This window comes from Rattus norvegicus, chromosome 18 (assembly GCF_021556685.1).
Source record: "Rattus norvegicus strain SHRSP/BbbUtx chromosome 18, alternate assembly SHRSP_T2T, whole genome shotgun sequence".
In the NCBI taxonomy this organism is placed as follows: domain Eukaryota; kingdom Metazoa; phylum Chordata; class Mammalia; order Rodentia; family Muridae; genus Rattus; species Rattus norvegicus.
Window position 1 is genome coordinate 72,968,964 of NC_141551.1, and position 18,537 is coordinate 72,987,500.

General features: G+C 47.4%; 2 protein-coding genes across 4 annotated transcripts in view; one reads left to right on the forward strand and one right to left on the reverse strand.

The window, feature by feature from the left end:
* Positions 1-18,537, forward strand: part of Loxhd1 (lipoxygenase homology PLAT domains 1) — a 153,113-nt gene that overhangs the window by 130,012 nt on the left and 4,564 nt on the right. For all 3 annotated transcript variants that reach the window (NM_001414400.1, XM_087592288.1, NM_001106132.4), the window contains 3 exon segments: positions 3,318-3,488; positions 8,399-8,531; positions 9,514-9,672. In NM_001414400.1, the coding sequence (NP_001401329.1) occupies positions 3,318-3,488; positions 8,399-8,531; positions 9,514-9,672 (463 nt within the window).
* The window catches only part of LOC134483058 (uncharacterized protein DDB_G0292186-like), an 11,783-nt gene continuing 10,857 nt past the window's right edge, over positions 17,612-18,537 (reverse strand). The window contains exon 2 of the mRNA XM_087593628.1: positions 17,612-18,537. This exon is cut by the window's right edge and continues 903 nt beyond it. Coding sequence (XP_087449754.1) covers positions 18,399-18,537 — 139 coding nt within the window. The 3' untranslated portion in view covers positions 17,612-18,398.

Below are 18,537 nucleotides of genomic sequence, written 5' to 3' on the forward strand. Positions count from 1 at the left end.
GGAGCAACGCCTTTCCAAATGTCATAGGCTATGAAGCAAAAGACAAATACCAGGGGTGTGTTACTTCCACTCAAATTGCTTGTCAGTGGGAGGTCCCATAAACCCCCAAAACAGTACAAACTATTGCCATTGCTAATTTGATGCTAAGACCCTACTTTGAAGACACCGAGACATGTAAGGCTCAGAGGAAACAAGCTAGTACTAGCCTGAAGCCTTCTTACTTGATGGCTGGTTTTCCTCGTACCAGAAGATGCTATGTTGGGAGAGCAAAACCCACATTCATATTACCCAGCTGTGAAATAGAACAATGGCTTTCCTGGCATGATATATGCCCATTGCTACAATAGTGACACAAGTGTGTGAGGAAAACCAATGGCCTTACGCTTAGATTTAAGACCTACTCCACAGGACAGAACTGTGATACTGGGCCAGAAACCCATGGCTGGGCAGGTTATAGTTCCTAGGGGCAAATTTAGCTTAATGGACATATTAAATTGCCCCCTAAATGTTTGCCTTTATACCAATAGATCAGTACACCTCTCAACCTTCATAAGCATCTTTTGCAGGACATGTTGATTAATTCATAGACTAAAAACCAGTCAAAGTGCATAGAAAATGCAGAGTCCTCAAAATTAATGTGACAGCTAGGCCACACCACTGCCTCCAAGGCCTAAGGATTGCCATAGAAGGTGGAGAAGGGAGATTGTCAGAGCCAGAGGCAGTAGAAGACTTCTGTGAAATGGTATCTCACGTATATGACAGGGGTGTTACCCATACAAACTCACACTGGCTGTGGTTTCATGCATAAGATCTGTATGGGAGCAAGCCAACTAAGACCCCAGTGTGGACTGAAAGGGGATTAGCATCTCCAGGGCTATTCATTATTAGTAGGTGCTAGGGAGAGAGAGACTCTGTTAGCTTCACATTCAGCCCCTGATCAGGCTACCTGTGGTCCAGTGCATGGACCCACACCCATTTGCATAATGGCAGCACTAAGCGTACTCAGTATGTACTGGCTGGTTCTGTGTCAACTTGACACAAGCTGGAGTTATCACAGAGAAAGGAGCCTCCCTTGAGGAAATGCCTCCATAAGACCCAGCTATAAGACATTTTCTCAATTAGTGATCAAGGGAAGGAAGGTCCAGCCCATTGTGGGTGGTGCCATCTCTAGGCTGGTGGTCCTGGGTTCTATAAGAGAGCAAGCTGAGCAAGGCAGGGGAAGCAAGCCAGTAAGTAACATCCCTCCATGGCCTCTACATCAGCTCCTGCTTCCTGACCTACTTGAGTTCCAGTCCTGACTTCCTTTGGTGATGAAGAGCCATGTGGAAGTGTAAGCTGAATAACCCTTTCCTCCCCACCTTGCTTCTTGGTCATGATGTTTTGTGTAGGAATAGAAACCCTGAGTAAGGCACAGTGGGTTTAAGAAAGACCATGAAGCCCGTTGAAGGAATCAGAGAAAGAACTGGAAGAGCTTGAAGGGGCTTGAGACCCCTTATGAACAACAATGCCAACCAACCAGAGCTTCCAGGGACTAAGCCACTACCTAAAGACTATACATGGACTGACCCTGGACTCTGACCTCATAGGTAGCAATGAATATCCTAGTAAGAGCACCAGTGGAAGGGGAAGCCCTGGGTCCTGCTAAGACTGAACCCCCAGTGAATGTGATTGTTGGGGGGAGGGTGGCAATGGGGGGAGGATGGGGAGGGGAACACCGATAAGAAAGGGGAGGGGGAGGGGGATGTCTGCCCGGAAACCGGGAAAGGGAATAACACTCAAAATATATATAAGAAATACTCAAGTTAATAAAAAAAAAAAAAAAAGACCATGAAGGTGAGGGAGATGTGTTGCAGAGTGTGAGGAGGGAACGTTAGAGCAGGGATGGGGATGAGCTTGTTAAAGGCACTTTATATTTGTGTATGAAATGCTCAAGCAATATTTTTTAAAGTTGAGGGTAATGCCAGCATATATATCCCAACCATGCACTTGGCATCAGCACCCCAGAATCTTTCACTTTCACGTACCCTTGGGAGCTGAGGCAGGATCTCTAGAGGTGTTGTTTTGGTCTGATCTGAGAGAAAGGCCTAGTTGAGACAGTGGAACTGCCTCTGGAGCCCCAAGGTGTCCTGAGAGGGGGGCGTGAGTGAAGCCCACTGTGTGCTGCTTGTGAGGCCTACTGTGTGCTGCTTGTGAGGGCCCACTGTGTGCTGCTTGTGAGGACCCACTGTGTGCTGCTTGTGAGGCTGCCTCACAGATAGGTTACGAATAGCAAACGTTACCATCTAGCCTACCAGAGCACTGGGGCCGCTCTCTCTGAGGGATTCATGATGCTCCACATTCTCAAGGAGTTTTCGTGATGGAAGCAGTGTAAGTCACACGCAGCTGTCACAGCAAACCCACATTGCCAGCCCTGCTGTGGCAGGGACACTTCTGAGAAAAGCCCTGCTGGTTACAACGGAGCAGAGCTATGCACGTGAGCAGCCCAAAATGTGCCAAATTCAGGAGCAAATCCCGAGAAATGGCAGCTTCCGGGCCCTTCATGACTGCTGAACAGTTCACCCAAGAACCCGGACACCAACGTACCTGTTCACTCGGCATCCGCTGAGCAACAGCGGCCTGCCAGTTACACGGCTGAGCCCTAAGGAAACAAACTCGGTATGCCAAGACTCGGTGTGCCCTCACGCATGTAAATGACAGCAGCACGAAGCTGGAATCTTGAAACTGGAAATTCGGGGAATCTGGGAGTTCATTCCTGACTCAGCCTCCGGAGGGGAGCGCCAGGGACGGCTTCCTGGTGAGGTAGCACCTGAACTGATGGTGACGGAGGATCATTGACAAGAGCTCGCTGAACACAGCTCAGGGAGCAACAGAAGCCGTCCTTCAGCTAAAGAAAACTCCATGACCCTGATGGCAGTAATAAGCCTTTGGTCCCTGTTGGGTGATTCCTACCGGGAAAGTTTGCAAGAGGAAAGTAGTGTAGTATCTTGGCGCTCACAGCTAAAATCTTATGCATGAGAAATCCATGCATTTTGCAAAATGCCCTGCGTTCCTCAAATTGGAGGAGTCCTTAAAGCCACCTAACACAACCGGTCACTCCATCAACAGGACCAACAAAGAAACTGTGAGGTGCCGATGTGCTGAGAGGGGGCCTGCCTTCATAGCTGGGGTTGAGAAACCCCTTTTTCAATTAGGCTCTGATTGAAAGGACCACAGAGAGGACAAGAAATTTGTCCAGGGTCACACAGATGTGGGTGGAGGAAGAGAGGTCTCGACACGGAGAGGGGGTCGCTTTCCAATCTAAGCCCTCTCTTCCACAGGGATATTTCCTGGATGGCATCTAAGCTACATTGACGTGAAGGACAATTCCCGTGACGAGACCTTCCGCTTCCAGTGTGACTGCTGGCTGTCTAAGAGTGAGGGTGACAGACAAACGCTCCGAGACTTCGCGTGTGCCAACAATGAGATCCGCGATGAGCTGGAAGAGACCAGTACGTAGCAGGACAGTGTGGAACCCAGGCACTGTGACACCGGGGCTGGCTTCTAGTTGAGGAAGGGCAGGCTCAGGAGGTTGGGTATGGACTGGGAAAGACGGACGGCTCCCTGTGGCTACAGGTAAGACTTCTCTGTAAACCCACTACAGGGAATTCATAGAACTGCTGAGGTACTCATAGCCTTGGATCACCAATACTCATGAAGGAAAACCCACTGGGGACAGGCTTGCCCCAACCCAAGGGCCAGGCCAAGCAGGGCAAGGCAACTGTGAAGATCTCTCAAGCTACCTTTATGTCATGGACTGATCCACCCTTTGCCTGGGAGGAAGGAGTCCAACACAGAGATTCTAGAAACAGAAATCAAGGAGAGCAGGGGTTCTGCCAGCTACTGCCTCCCACAGAGGATAGAGAAGGGATGCATGAGGAGTTCCTGAGGTGAAGGACCGCCAACGTTCAGAAGATATTTCTTTAGTACCCCGGCCAGCATCTGGGCCCAGGGAATTAGAGGAAAACTCAGAAAGCAGAGCCTGACTGAAGAAGGGATTTTTCAACCTTAGTTATTGAGGCACACACACACACACACACACACACACACACCCCTCAGCATCTTAGCACCACAGTTTCTTGCTTCCCGCAGTGTGTAGTCCGGTGTGGGAGGCAGGTGGGGTGTTTCCATAGTGTGATTTCAGGGGCCCAAGTTCTCTCCACTTGTGTCTCTGCCGTCTCTAAGCTGTGACTTCCACATTCCTCACGGAAAAGGAAGCTAGACGCACCCCCTCCCCCGTGATCTCGGCACGTTAGCCTGCATTTCGTTTGGGGAGAATTAGTATCGTGGCTGTACCAGATGCAAGGGCACCTGGGAACTGCGCCCTGCCTGGCAGCTCCTTGGATGACCACGGTGCACTGTGAGAGAGAAGTGTGCATCTCGACTTGAAAGCTCCCTCCTGACCCTGCCAGGCCACCCAAATGGCGCAGTGGTTAAATGAGCTGTCTTGAGAGATGGTGAGCAGTGTTCCCGGGAGCACATTTAAACGGAAACGGAGCACTTACTTGTTGAATTTTCTGTAGGCCAGAGGACGCCTGGCCTTATTAGAGAATGTGTTCTCTGCTTCTGGAATTGCACTTTCTAGGGAGTTATGGGGCGCCCAGCTTATTTTGGGTACAGTGAGTGACGTGCCTTGCTTTGTGACCTGCACGGGTTCAGGGTAGTGTCACTCGCGTGTGTCACCCTCTGCAATCCTACTGACCTGGGGGCTCAGTGAGTTGATGCTCCGTGAAAAGAACCCTGTGCTCTCTTCACAGAGAGCCTTATGAGGTACTCAGAGGGAAGCGCTTAAGCTCCTCACATACAACCGAGGTGAGCGGTAGAGACTCCCAGGCTATTGGAGTTTAGGAGAGGAGTAGCCAGTCTGTCTCATCTCCACTGCCAAGTCTCTGTCTCAATTTCCAAACAGCCAAATCGCTGAGGATGCTCACAGGACTCAGGCTGGGGCTAGGGGGTAAGTTCTGTGGGAAAATAGGAAGTGTGAACAGGGAGCCAAGAGAAGGCCTGGACCCATGAGCATGTAGGAAGCAGCACGGAGCCAGCTGGGACGCTCACATGGGGACCGACACGTAGCCATACCTTTGTTCCCAGGTGGCAGCTGGTCCTGGAGGAGTCATGCACAGAGCCTGATTCCAACTCTCAGCTGCCTTTATTTAATGTCGAGACAAAAGTCATGAGCGGTCATAAGTGCCATGCCTTACTCTCTGACTTCAGAAGTCATCCCCATACCCTGGTGTTTTCCTTCTGGTGACCCTGGGTCTTTTGGGGTCCTCAGTCTAGGAGTGTAAACAGCCCCTCAGTCTTGAACAAATCCTCATACGAGTGAAAGCATTCAATACCACATCCTTGTTAAGCCCTGGAAGCCCCGCATCTACCCTAAGGAGAAAGCAGGGTGCAATTTACACCTCTGGGTCAAATTTTTGCTGGTTGGAAAGCAAAAATCCAGAAAGGCTATGCAAGGCCCACTGCCAGCTCTGGGATACCCTTTTTATATTGGACCTGGCTGGCACTGCAGATCTATCAGTTGTCTCTACATATCAGCCAGCATCCTGTTTCCAGGCTTCACCTCCAATTCTCTGAAGCCCTCTTAGAAGGCGCTCCAGCCATCTTGCAAGTGTCCACCTCTGCCGCTGACTCCAATGGCAGTCTTCATGCGTAGTCCTCATGTCTGAGCCTTCAGGCATTGGATGGCAGCTTTTCCAGAGTCTGGCTTACGCAGTAAGATCGCATGCCGATGTGTGCAGATGTGCACATGAACACCTCTCCGCTGGCGGGTACCTTTTCCTTCCCAGCCCTTCGTTTTCCTATCTGCTACTCCTTGCACCCTTTAAGTGCGTTTGTTTTGTCCATGGGTCTGCACTGTTTCTAGCTCCAGGACGTCCCTCTGCTGGCCAGTCCCCGGGGACGGAACACTCACTGCTCCACCGGGTGGTAGAATACATCCTCACACGTATGTTTTTGAAGCCTCCATCTTTTGATGGTCCCAAACAGAAGCTTCTAGGAATAGTTAGGACTCTTGGTAGCACGTGCCTGCAAACCATATCTTTGCTGGATGCAGGAAATACATTGCCTGGAGGAGCTTGGAAACCTGAGGTAGCCCCGGCTGCAAATTTGCTGTCCCCAGAGATGCCAATGGTGTTGGTGTCAGCTCAATTTTCCCAGAATGTTAACTTACTTTAGTTTTCCCTGAATCCCAGGAAGAGGACTGCTGGCCACACCAACATGAATCCTTACTGCTGAGTAGCCTCTAAGGAACGATAAGAGCACATCCCGGGTTGGGGGGAAGCTCTCAGTTCACCCCAGCATGTGATAGAGAACTCTGGGGCGTGGGGGGCAGTAAAATGTTTGGTGCCAACCAGAAGCACACTGTCCTCCCTGTTGTTCTTCCATGGCTGTCATGTGCTTGTGTCATACGTGTCTCGAGATTGCCCGTCTGTTATTCTAAATGTACACAGACCGTCTCAAACAAGCATTTACTGTGCACCCCTGAGTGTTGGCTCCATCCCCGAGCCGGATGATGTCATGCATCCTCTGTGCCCTTCCCTCTGCCTGAGAATCGCCCTCCAGCCCCTGCTCATTCTATCACAACTGCATTCCAACAGCAGACTCAGGCCTGCCTTCCTCATGAGGTTCTCTGTGATTGGTCCGTGTCTTAGTCAGGGTTTCTATTCCTGCACAAACATCATGACCAAGAAACAAGTCGGGGAGGAAAGGGTTTATTCAGCTCACACTTCCACATTGCTGTTCATCACCAAAGGAAGTCAGGACTGGAACTCAAGCAGGTCAGGAAGCAGGAGCTGATGCAGAGACCATGGAGGGATGTTACTTACTGGCTTGCTTCCCCTGGCTTGCTCAGCTTGCTTGCTTATAGAACCCAGGACGACCAGCCCAAGGACGGCACCACGCACAATGGGCTGGGCCCTTCCACTTGATCACTAATTGAGAAAATGCCTTAGCTGGGTCTCATGGAGACATTTCCTCAAGGGAGGCTCCTTTCTCTGTGACAACTCCAGCTTGTGTCAAGTTGGCACACAAAACCAGACAGTACAGTCCACTAAGCTATTCCTTCCTTTAGTGACTGTTTGCTGACATGGGTGGGGAAGGGGCTTAAAGACATAGCTCAATGGCTAAGGGTATGTGCCACTCCCACAAAAGGTCCAGGTTCTGATTCCAGCATCCACGTAGTGGCTCTCACCCGTCTGTAAATACAGGGTCTGGCATCCTCTTCTAGCATCCTCCTCAGGCACTGCATGTACATGGTACATAAACATGAATAAACATAAGATAAAAATAAATTAATATATGTATATATATATATGTATATATATATATATATATATTCGCTGAGGGCTCGCCGTGGCACTGCCCTTTGGCAGTTTGGAATTCAGGAATGAACACCCCCCACCTTTGTGGAGCCTGCACTCACTTAGGAAAGGGGAGGAGGTACAACAGACAATGATGACTGAATGAGATTATATAGAGTGTTTGAAGATGGGGAGAGCGAGAGGAAGTAGCCGGGGCAGGGCAAACGGACGGGAAGTGTGACAAGAGACCAGGCCACCACTCTAATTAGGGCACTGGCCTAGCATCCCTAAGATGCTATGGGCATAAACAAACAGAGGTGAGGAGAGAGGGGACATGCTCAGGTGGAGAGAGGGGACGTGACAGAGCTCCAAGCAGGAAGCAGGATATCAGAGGCTGGAGAGAGAAAGAGAGCAAGTGCTGGGAGCTGAGCAGCCAAGGGCATGAAGGCAGCTCTGCTCCTGTCCGGACGCAGCCTGGCCCTTTGGTATTGCATTCTGTCTTATGCATGGTCAGTGCTGGGCTAGATGTCTGGGGCTGTGAGTTCTACTCACCGGTCTGCTACTCCTGATACTTGGCCCCACTTAGATGAAGGGGAGAGAGAGGCAGGGACTCACTGCGAGGCTGATGGTGGAGTGGGGCTGTGTGCTAGAGCAAGTTCAAGGCTCCCTGGTGCCCTTAGCCTGCTAGGTCTTTGCATTGTGCCTTCTGTAGGCAGGCCTGCCTCTCTTGCCTTCTCTTGCGTCTTCTGGGCACGTGGTTTCTATGTGGCCTTTCAGTCTGGCGGCTCATCCAGCTGTGAGAACCAGACCCTAACATCCTTTGAGAACTTATCGCTACCTTCTGATTCCTCCTGTATGGCTGCTATATTCCTGTGTCTGCCAGCAAAGAGGCTGCTGTCCCAGAGTCACCAGCTCCACTCACAGTGCCTGGGTCTTAGCAAGGCTAACCTGACTCCTAGACTGCGGCCTAAGGCCAGAGAAAAGTCCCTGAGGGAGGGAATGGCTGGTGGCAGGTGGCTGCTTCCTGCTGCTGACCCTCTCCCACCTCCTCCCTGCAGCCTACGAGATTGTCATAGAAACAGGCAACGGAGGCGAAACCAGAGAGAACGTCTGGCTCATCTTGGAAGGCAGGAAGAACAGATCCAAGGAATTCCTTGTGGAAAATTCTTCCAGACAGCGGGCCTTTCGGAAGTAAGAAGAAGGATACTCAATGGAATGGGGGTGGGGAGGGCAAGCCAGAGACCCTCACTGAGAGGTCTACAAATGACTACCTACTATGTGATTCCCTTGGAAGTATTATCCCACATCCCAACCCAGAACTTTCTCCCTCTTTGTTCTGGGAGACCTCTGGCTGTGTCCACTTTGTCTCCATTCTACCAGAATGTTTGTCAACCAGAGCTACAAGATCTCTTTGCCCATTCAAGCTGCCATATGAAATAGTAGCTTAGGGACAACCAAAATCTCTCCCATGTTCTGGGAGGCAGATTTAGTGTCTGGTGACACTTGCCTCCCAGTTCACAGATGGGGTCCTCTCACTGTGTTCTCGTGTAGCAGAAGGGTGCAGGAGCTCCCTAGGGAGCTTCGTAAGATTCTATTCACTGCTTAACCACCGTCCAAAGACCGGGCTCCAAATTCCATCCCATGGGCTTAAGTTTCAACACGCAGACTTGGTGGACTATCCCGTTCTGTTTACCACAACCTTTTATCCCAACGCTCCTTCCATGAGGACAGAGTCTGAGTCTCACAGACTGGTACGGACAGACCACCAGAGACTGCCCATGCCCTGCCTTCCTGTTGGTGTGCCCTCCTGGGTTCAAATTCCATCCAAGTAGATTCCCAATACCTGACTATTCCCATTGTAAGATTTTTTTTTCAAAAATGGGTCTTTATTAGAAGGTTCTCCCTTTTTCCTCCTCTGCAGCACCAAACCCAGCCTTCTTCCAAGTTCTAACCTGCTTGGTGACATTGGCATTCACATAATGAGAGCAGGTTACCAGCAGGGCTTTTTACTGTCACTGTCTTGATTTAAAACTAGCCTGAATCCCTCAAGGGATGCTAGGCTGACACCAAACCCTGCCCTCCACACCACTCTGGAATACTGTAGGCGTTCACTAAATATGAGCTGCATCAACAGGCACGGGTTGTTCATTGATCACACCTTTGTTTCCCATAGGGGGACCACAGACACCTTTGAGTTTGACAGCATCTTCTTGGGTGACATCGCCTCCCTCTGTGTGGGCCACCTGGCAAGGGAGGACCGGTTCATCCCCAAGAGAGAGCTAGTCTGGCATGTCAAGACCATCACCATCACCGAGATGGAGTATGGCAACGTGTATGTATAGAGCCGAGCCCGGAGTGCAGTGGGGACTTCAACCAAGCATGTGTGAGAAGACAGTGTGTGTCCTTCAAGGCCAAGGTGACCCTAGTCATGAAGCCTAGAAGTCAGGATAGGAAGAAGCAGCTGTTTGGTACCTTATAGATACCTCATGTTGTGGTGACCCCCAACTGTAAAACTATTTTTGTTTCCACCTCAGGACTTAAACTCTGTTACTGTTATGAATTGTAGTGTTAATGCCTGTGTTTTCCAATGGTCTTAGGTGGCCCCTATGAAAGATCCACTCAATTGCCCCAAAAGGGTCGCAGCCCACAGGTTGAGAAGCACCGTGCTGGACGTATCTGAACTCCATGTCTCCCAGCAGAGACGGGATTGGAGCGGGTGACCTTGGGTGTCTCCTGCTTTTCAATCCAAGGAGATTCCCTTATAAGAACAGCAGAAAGGCTCGCAGTGGATAGTGGAGACTTTGCCTGCCTGCCTGCCTGCCTGCCTGCCTGCCTGCCTGCCTGCCTGCCTGCCTTCCTTCCTTCTTTCCTTTTTCCTTTCCTCCAGGGACTAAAGGAGAACAATGGGTTTATTTTGCTTGGGGGCCCACGGGTCCTTACTGACCAATCGTGAAGGGAAGTATCCCATACCTGGCACTAGGTTTTTTATTTCATAACCTACGACATCTCAGGAATGCATTATCCTTCTCTGTAGGATAACCCCCCCCTCTCTCTGTCTTGCTCTCTCTCTCTCTCTCGCTCTCTTGCTTTCTCTCACTCTCACTCTCTTGCTCTCTCTCTTTCTCGCTCACTCTCTCGCTCTCTCTCGCTCTCTTTCTTGCTCTCTCGTGCTCTCTCTCCTTCTCTCTCTCACTGTCGCTCTCTGTCTCTGTCTCTATCTGTCTCTGTGTCCCTCTGTCTCTCTCTCCTTCTCTCTCTTGCTCTCGCTCTCTCTGTCTCTGTCCCTCTCTCTCTCTCACTTTCTCTCTCTCTCTCACTCATTCTCGCTCTCTCTGTATATGTATATATTATGAATGTATATGTGTATGCAACTAGTGTGCTCTTTCTATGGGGGAATAGAACCTAGGGCCATGTGTGTTCTGCATAAGCATTCTATCACAGAGCGGCATCCCCAGGTTTCTCAGTGTTCTTGCTCCTCATTAATACCCTCAAGGTTCCAGTGAAATGACACAGAGCAGCTTTTATCTATTTTTTTAAAAACAGAAAACATGTATTGTTTTATCAACACAGTTTACTCCAATAGATAATCACTACAAAATTCAAATAAGACCCCAAAGTGGGTAAGAGACAGCAAAATTTTCCTGGAGTCCTACCCACCAGAGAGGCACTGTGAACGTTTTGAGACCCTCATTCTCCCCTACACTTTTCTGATCCCTTATGGTCGCAGCATTCGCAGAAGGGTGGCTATGCTGTGCCTGGGTTTCAAGCCAGCTCATTTTGTTTTGGTTCATGGTTTTCACCTTTAGTCTTAGCCTTGACACCACTGACTTTGAGTCCCACATCACGGGCTGTGTTTCTAGCTCTGTCTATTAGTAAACTTGTCCCTGTATCTGTACCAAGGAATTCTTTTCAGCCATTTAAAATAATGATCTAAATGTGAACCAGATGACTTGGAGGAACTCCCAGGAAGTATTACAAAGTGAGGAAAACCAAGATGCAGGAAAACACATTTCGTACTATGGTGCTGTGCAGAAAAGAGAACACTGACGTCGCCATATGTCTGTGTGTACGTGGGTCTGTCAGAGGATGGAAGGGAGGAAGTCTAGCAGGCTGCACCCCCGGCTGTTATGTGGGTTATCTGAGGTAAGGTGAGGTGCTGCAGGAGGAACCAGAGAGAAAGAGTCACAGCCAAACAGAAAGAAAGACAGAGACCACACTTGGAAATCCATGCATGTGAACATACAACTTTTGCATATATATCCAACTATGGATATTACCGAACCTATGCAAAAACATGCTTTAAAATAACTTCAAAGTGAACGATGACTATACAGTTCCTTTGAAGATATTCTAGTATGTAAAAAAAATAAACTGGAATTCAAGTACACCAAGTGATAAATCTGAGGAGGAGAGATCACAAAACAGAACAAAAACTTTCTGTGAGACACCTTTGTTATTTTTCCTCCAAATTTTCTTTCTTCTTTTCTTTCTAATTAAAATGTCTTTATTGGCATCCTGGGCTGGATTGACTCGGGAGATAAGCAGCGCTGGCCACCAAGCCTGCTAACTTTAGTTTGATGCCTGAGGCACACATGGTAGAGAGAGAGAGCTGACTCTCACAGGTCATCCTCTGACTTCCACATCTATGCCGTGGCAGACGCTTACCCAACCCAAGCACATACACACGAAGTCATTGAGCATCTGTAAGAACATCTTTAATTCTTTATTCACAGCTGTGCACAGCACATGTATTAGGCTTTGTAAAGTCGATGTCTTTGAAGTATAGCATGAACTTTTAGCATCTCTGCTCTCTTCCCCTCTCCCTGTGTCCTTCGTTAGTCTCTGCCTTCCCATCGTCCTCCTGTTCTCACATCATATACATACATAACTGACTTTGTGTGTCTATTTAAAAAACAAAAAACCCTAGGATCTCAAAATGAAGGAAAATGGGATATTTGTAGTTTGTACTTTGGCCGATATTCCTAACATGGTGACTTCTAGCTGCATTTATTTTCCAGAAAATGACAGTTTTATTTTCCTTTGTGGCTGACTATGCATACCTTCTTTAATCAGTTTATGTGGACAGGTACCTGGGCTGAGTTCATAAGGTGCCCACCGTGAGTAGTAGTGCTGTGAACAGGCCCGTGGATCGCTGACTTACACCCAGAAGGAGCAATATCTGGTTTTAGTTTTGTCAGGAGTCCTAACAGACTCTCACAGTGTTGCTTTTAGACTTATTTATTTTATTGTATATGCATGAGTGTTTAGGCTGTGTGTATGTATTGCACATGTGTGCCTGTTGCCCACAAAGGAGAGTGTCAGATCACCTGGAACTGGAGCAACACATGGTTGTGAGCCACCACGTGGGTGCTGGCATTGAACCTGGGGAATGGGCGTGCTGTACACCTCTGAGCCCATGTGATCTTCATTGGCCAATTCCTGGTACCTGTTCCTGAGTTTCTCCTTTTGAGAAAATCCCTGACTTTGCTTATATCTTGAAAGCCTTCTCCTACTGTCCCTAACAGCGTTAGAGTTTTAGGTCTCCCATTAAGGTTTCATCCATTTGAGATGATTATGTATAGGGTTAGATGAGAGAATTTAACATCATTCTCCTACACATAAGTAATAGGCAGTTTCCCTAGCATAATTTTCTGAAAAGGCTGCCTGTTTTTCAATGTGTGATATTTGGTATCTTGGTAAAAAAGAAAGAAAGAAAGAAAGAAAGAAAGAAAGAAAGAAAGAAAGAAAGAAAGAAAGAAAGGAAGAAAGGAAGAAAGGAAGGAAGGAAAAGGAAGAAAGGAAAGAAAGGAGGGAGGGAGGGAAGGAAGAAAGAAAGGAAGGAAGGAAGGAAGAAAGAGAGAGAGAGAGAGAAAGAAAGAAAGAAAGAAAGAAAGAAAGAAAGAAAGAAAGAAAGAAAGAAAGAAAGAGTCTACAGTTGTGGCTTTAAATCTGGGTCCTTAAATCTTTCCACTGCTCTGTTTTTCTGTGGGTACCGTGCTCTTTTGTGAGTATGGCTTCCAACTATAGCTTAAAAGTGGTTCTAAGCGAGCATCCCCCAAGCATTGTCTGCATGGGTCTGGATGACTTTGTGCAACCCAGGGCCTTCTGTATGATTCTGTATCCGTTTGGAGATTTTGTTACCTGTTTTAGTGAAGAATGTCATTGGGATTTGATGGGGACTGCAATGGATCTCTACCCATTTTCACTAAACTAATTCTGCTGTTCCGTGAGCATGGGAGGTCTTTCTGTCTCCCGTGGCCTTCACCTCGGTCTTCTAAAGCTGTCGTGGAGGCCTTCACTGATTCCCTTTTATTGTGTTCCTTTGCTGACATCGTTTATCAATTGTGAATGCTCCACCAGGGTCTTCAGTGTTGTTTCTTCCTTTCATGTGTGTGTGTGTGCCCCTTTTGTTTCTTTCTCCTGTCTGGGTGCTCCAGTTGAGACCTGAGGGACTATAAGGAGTAGGCACAGAGAAACTGGGTACTCTCATCTCATTCCTGACTTTAGTGGGAATGCCTTGACTTTCCTCCCATTTAATGCAACGTTAAATGTAAGTTTGTCATAGATGATCCCTGTTATATTGTGATATTGTTCTAGTCTTAGTTTCTTCCGGGATTTTATTACGAAGGGATTCTGGATTTTGTCAGAAAATCTTCTCTGCAATCATGGAGATGATGGTATGGTTTCTGTCCGTGAATCTAGAAGGTAATGTGTTACATTTTTTGATTTCTGAGGTTGAACTATCTTTACCTCCCTGGAATCAAGCCCAGGCTGTCATTGCATGATTTTGTTTAATATATGATTGAATACAGTTTACAAGTAGTTTGCCTATGTTCATCAGGGAGATTGGGGTGTGTGTGTGTGTGTGTGTGTGTGTGTGTGTGTGTGTGTGTGTGTGTGCATGTGTGTGTGCCCTTATATCTATATCCTTATTTAATTTCAAGGTAGTTCTACAATCTTAAAATCAGCTAGTAATATTCCTTTCCTTTCTGGCTCACGGACCACACCGAGGAACACCTATCCTTGTTCTTCTTGATGTGTCTGGTGGAATTTACCAGTGAGTCCATCTGGGACTGGGTTTGGGAGCCTTCACATTTATGCTACAGTCTCAGCATGTTTACATCTGTGATTTCATTTTTACACATATTCTGTCTCTCTCTGTCTCTGTCTCTATCTCTCTCTGTCTCTGTCTGTCTCTCCCCCTCTCCCTCTCCCTTTCCCTCTCCCCCTCCCTCCCTTCTTCCCCTTCCTCCCTCCCTCCCCACTGCTCTCTCTCTCTCTCTCTCTCTCTCTCCCTCTCCCTCTCCCTCTCCCTCTCCCCCTTCCTCCCTCCCTCCCCACTCCTCTCTCTCTCTCTCTCTCTCTCTCTCTCTCTCTCTCTCTCTCTCTCTCTCTCTCTCTCTCTGGTTGAAGGACAACTTGTGGAAGTTGGCTCTCCCCTTGCACCATGTGAGTTTCAGACGCTGAACTCGGGTTGTCAGGCTTGTGGGCGACCCTTACAACCCAGCTATCTTACAAGCCAAACAGATGTTTTCAAAGTGTGCCTCAATGATCTTCTGAATTTCCCTGCTATTGTAGTAATGTCTCCCTTTTCATTTCTAATTTTACTGATTTGGGTCTTCTCTTCTGGCTGTTTAGTTTGGCTACAGGTTCATCGATCTTGTTTCTCTTCTGGAAAAACCAACTCCTTATTCTGCTGATTCTTTGCATTATTCTTTTGGTCTTCATTTCATTCATTTCTGCCTTTATTTTATTACTTCTTTCTACAGACCAACTTGGGTCCAACTTGCTCTGGTTTCCCCCAGGCCTTAAAGGTGCATCCTAAAGCTTTGTATTTGAGACTCCTCTAATGTTTTTGAACATAAGTGTTTATATTATGGATATCCCAGTACTGATTTCATCATGCTCACTCCACGGGTTCTAGTTCACATTCCACTGGTTCTAGCTCACACTCCACAGGTTCTAGCTCACAATCCACAGGTTCTAGTTCACACTCCACAGGTTCTAGTTCACACTCCACAGTTTCTAGGTCACACTCCACAGGTTCTAGGTCACACTCCACAGGTTCTAGTTCACACTCCACGGGTTCTAGTTCACACTCCACGGGTTCTAGCTCACACTCCATAGGTTCTAGTTCACCCTCCACGGGTTCTAGTCACACTCCACAGGTTCTAGTTCACACTCCACGGGTTCTAGTTCACACTCCACGGGTTCTAGGTCACACTCCACAGGTTCTAGTTCACACTCCACGGGTTCTAGTTCACACTCCACGGGTTCTAGCTCACACTCCATGGGTTCTAGTTCACCCTCCACGGGTTCTAGTCACACTCCACGGGTTCTAGTTCACACTCCACAGGTTCTAGGTCACACTCCACAGGTTCTAGTTCACACTCCACGGGTTCTAGTTCACACTCCACGGGTTCTAGCTCACACTCCATGGGTTCTAGTTCACCCTCCACAGGTTCTAGTCACACTCCACGGGTTCTAGTTCATACTCCACGGGTTCTAGGTCACACTCCATGGGTTCTAGTTCACACTCCACGGGTTTTAGGTCACACTCCACAGGTTCCAGGTCACCCTCCACAGGTTCTAGTTCACACTCCACGGGTTCTAGTTCACCCTCCACGGGTTCTAGTTCACACTCCACGGGTTCTAGTTCACACTCCATGGGTTCTAGTTCACACTCCACAGGTTCTAGGTCACATTCCATAGGTTCTAGGTCACGCTCCACAGGTTCTAGTTCACACTCCACGGGTTCTAGCTCACGCTCCACAGGTTCTAGGTCACGCTCCATGGGTTCTAGTTCACCCTCCACGGGTTCTAGTTCACACTCCATGGGTTCTAGTTCACACTCCACAGGTTCTAGGTCACACTCCATGGGTTCTAGTTCACACTCCACAGGTTCTAGTTCACACTCCACGGGTTCTAGTTCACACTCCACAGGTTCTAGGTCACACTCCATAGGTTCTAGGTCACACTCCATAGGTTCTAGTATATTGTATTTTTATTTTCATTTGATTCTGGAAGTTTTAAAAGATCCTCTTGATTCCCTCACTGATCCATTTATCACTCAGTGGTGTGTTGTTCAGTCCCCATGAGTGATGCTCCATCATTTCTCCTGGTGCTGACTTCATCTGTTGCAATAACATAAGACAAAATGGAGGAGAGTGTGGGAGGGGTATATGGTATGGTTTGGAGTAAGCAAAGGAAAGCAGGAAGTGTTGTAATTAAATTATAATCTCGAAAATTTTAAGGGGGTTGGGGATTTAGCTCAGTGGTAGAGCGCTTGCCTAGGAAGCGCAAGGCCCTGGGTTCGGTCCCCAGCTCCGAAAAAAAAGAACCAAAAAAAAAAATTTTAAAAGATAGGAAACAAGAAATTGCTTCAGTTTTCTTGTATTCTTAAAGATCTTCTTTAGTGTCCTCAAATGTCATCTATTCTAGGGAAGAAAGCTGCATGGGTTTCTGAGAAAAGTGTGTATTCTGTAATGTCTGGGTGGGACATTCTGAGGGCGTCTGTTAAGTCTGTTTGATCTGTGGCGGCATTCAGCCGTGACGTTTCTTGCAGTGCTTTGTTAATTCGGTTTTGTTTGTCATGTGACCTGTTTATCAGTGAGAGTGGGGCACTGTTATTGGGTAGGGGTAAAATCTGGGCCTTTCCATTTATACTTATGTGTCAATATTCAGTGCACATAGTTTGCAGTTACAATAGCCTCTTAGTGGACTAGTCCCGTCAGCTGTGTGACGTGACCCTCTTTATCCCTTCCAATCAACTTTGATTTGAAACCTGTTCTGTCAGATATTGGTATTCCTGCGCCTGCTTGCTGTCCAACCCCATTTGTGTGGAACATCGTTTTCTGTTCCTTCACATCCGTTCCGTCTTTAAAGCTGTTCTCGTTTTTCCCTCAGTGAAATAGGTTTCTTATAGGAGATGAAGAGACAAATAGGTGGGCCCCATTTTTAATCCAGTCTACTAGTCTGTGCCTTTTAATTAGAGGACCATACATTCACAGTTATTGCTGAGAGCTTTGTGCTGACTGTTGCTTTGTTATTTTGCTACATTTGGTGCTTCCCTTTTCCTTGTTTAATCAAATGCTTGCTATTTGAGTGCAATTTGTTCTTCCCTGTGATCCTGTGGTTATTTCTTTCACAAAGGAGATCGATTCCTTCAAATACTCTCTGCAGTTCTGGTTTGGTGCTCATGACATTTTTTTCTATTCTCTCATGTAAAGTTCTTCTCTTTGAACTACGGAGGGTGGTTTTTGCCAAGTAGAGTGACCAGGTCAGTAGTTACTGCCTTTCAGGGCCAGATATACTGTTCCATGCCCTCCTGGGTCTTAGAGTTTCCGTTGAGAAGTCTGCTGTTATGCTGATACTGTTCCATGCCCTCCTGGGTCTTAGAGTTTCTGTTGAGAAGTCTGCTGTTATGCTGACGGAGTTACCTTTGTGTGTTACTTGGTCCTTCATCCCTGCCGCTTTCAACGTCATCTCTGTAGTCTCAATGTTTGATTTAGAGTATGATGTGCAGAATTTCTTTTCCGGTCCCGTGTGTCTGGGATTCTCCATGTCTCATGTGTCAAGTTGGTCACCACTTGCTCTAAGTTTGAGATGCTTTCTGCTGTGCTTTTACTGAACATGGTTTCTATGCCTTTAGTTTGAACTTCTCCATCTGCTATGTTTGCGTCTCTTATGGCATTATACAGGCCTCGGGTGTTCCGTTGTGACTTCTTACTATTTAGTCTTTGTAATTCTCTGAATGTTTCCATTTGTCTGCTTTGTCTTCGAGCCCCGATATTCTGTCTTCCACTTAATTTATTCCATCGGGGAGGCTCTCCGCTGGGCATTTTCCTTATTGAACTTTGCATGTCCATTCTTTTGAAAAATGTTATAGTCCTTCCCTCTGTTGACATATTTTGTCACTGTCTTTGTTTTACTCATTAGTTTGTTTTGTGTTCTCTCTATGATTATTCTGAGATTTCTCCATGTCTTCTTCAATTCAGTGCAACATTCTTATAATCATTTTTAATTATTTCCTCAGATTACATCTCACCCACTCTCTCTCTAGTCCATGATAGTGGAACTGGTGATTTCCAGGGGCTGCATGGTTTGATTTTCGTTGTCGTTGTTGCTGTTGTTGTCATTGTTGTTGCTGTTGCTGCTGTTGTTGTCGTTGTCATTGTTATTGTTGTTGCTATTGCTG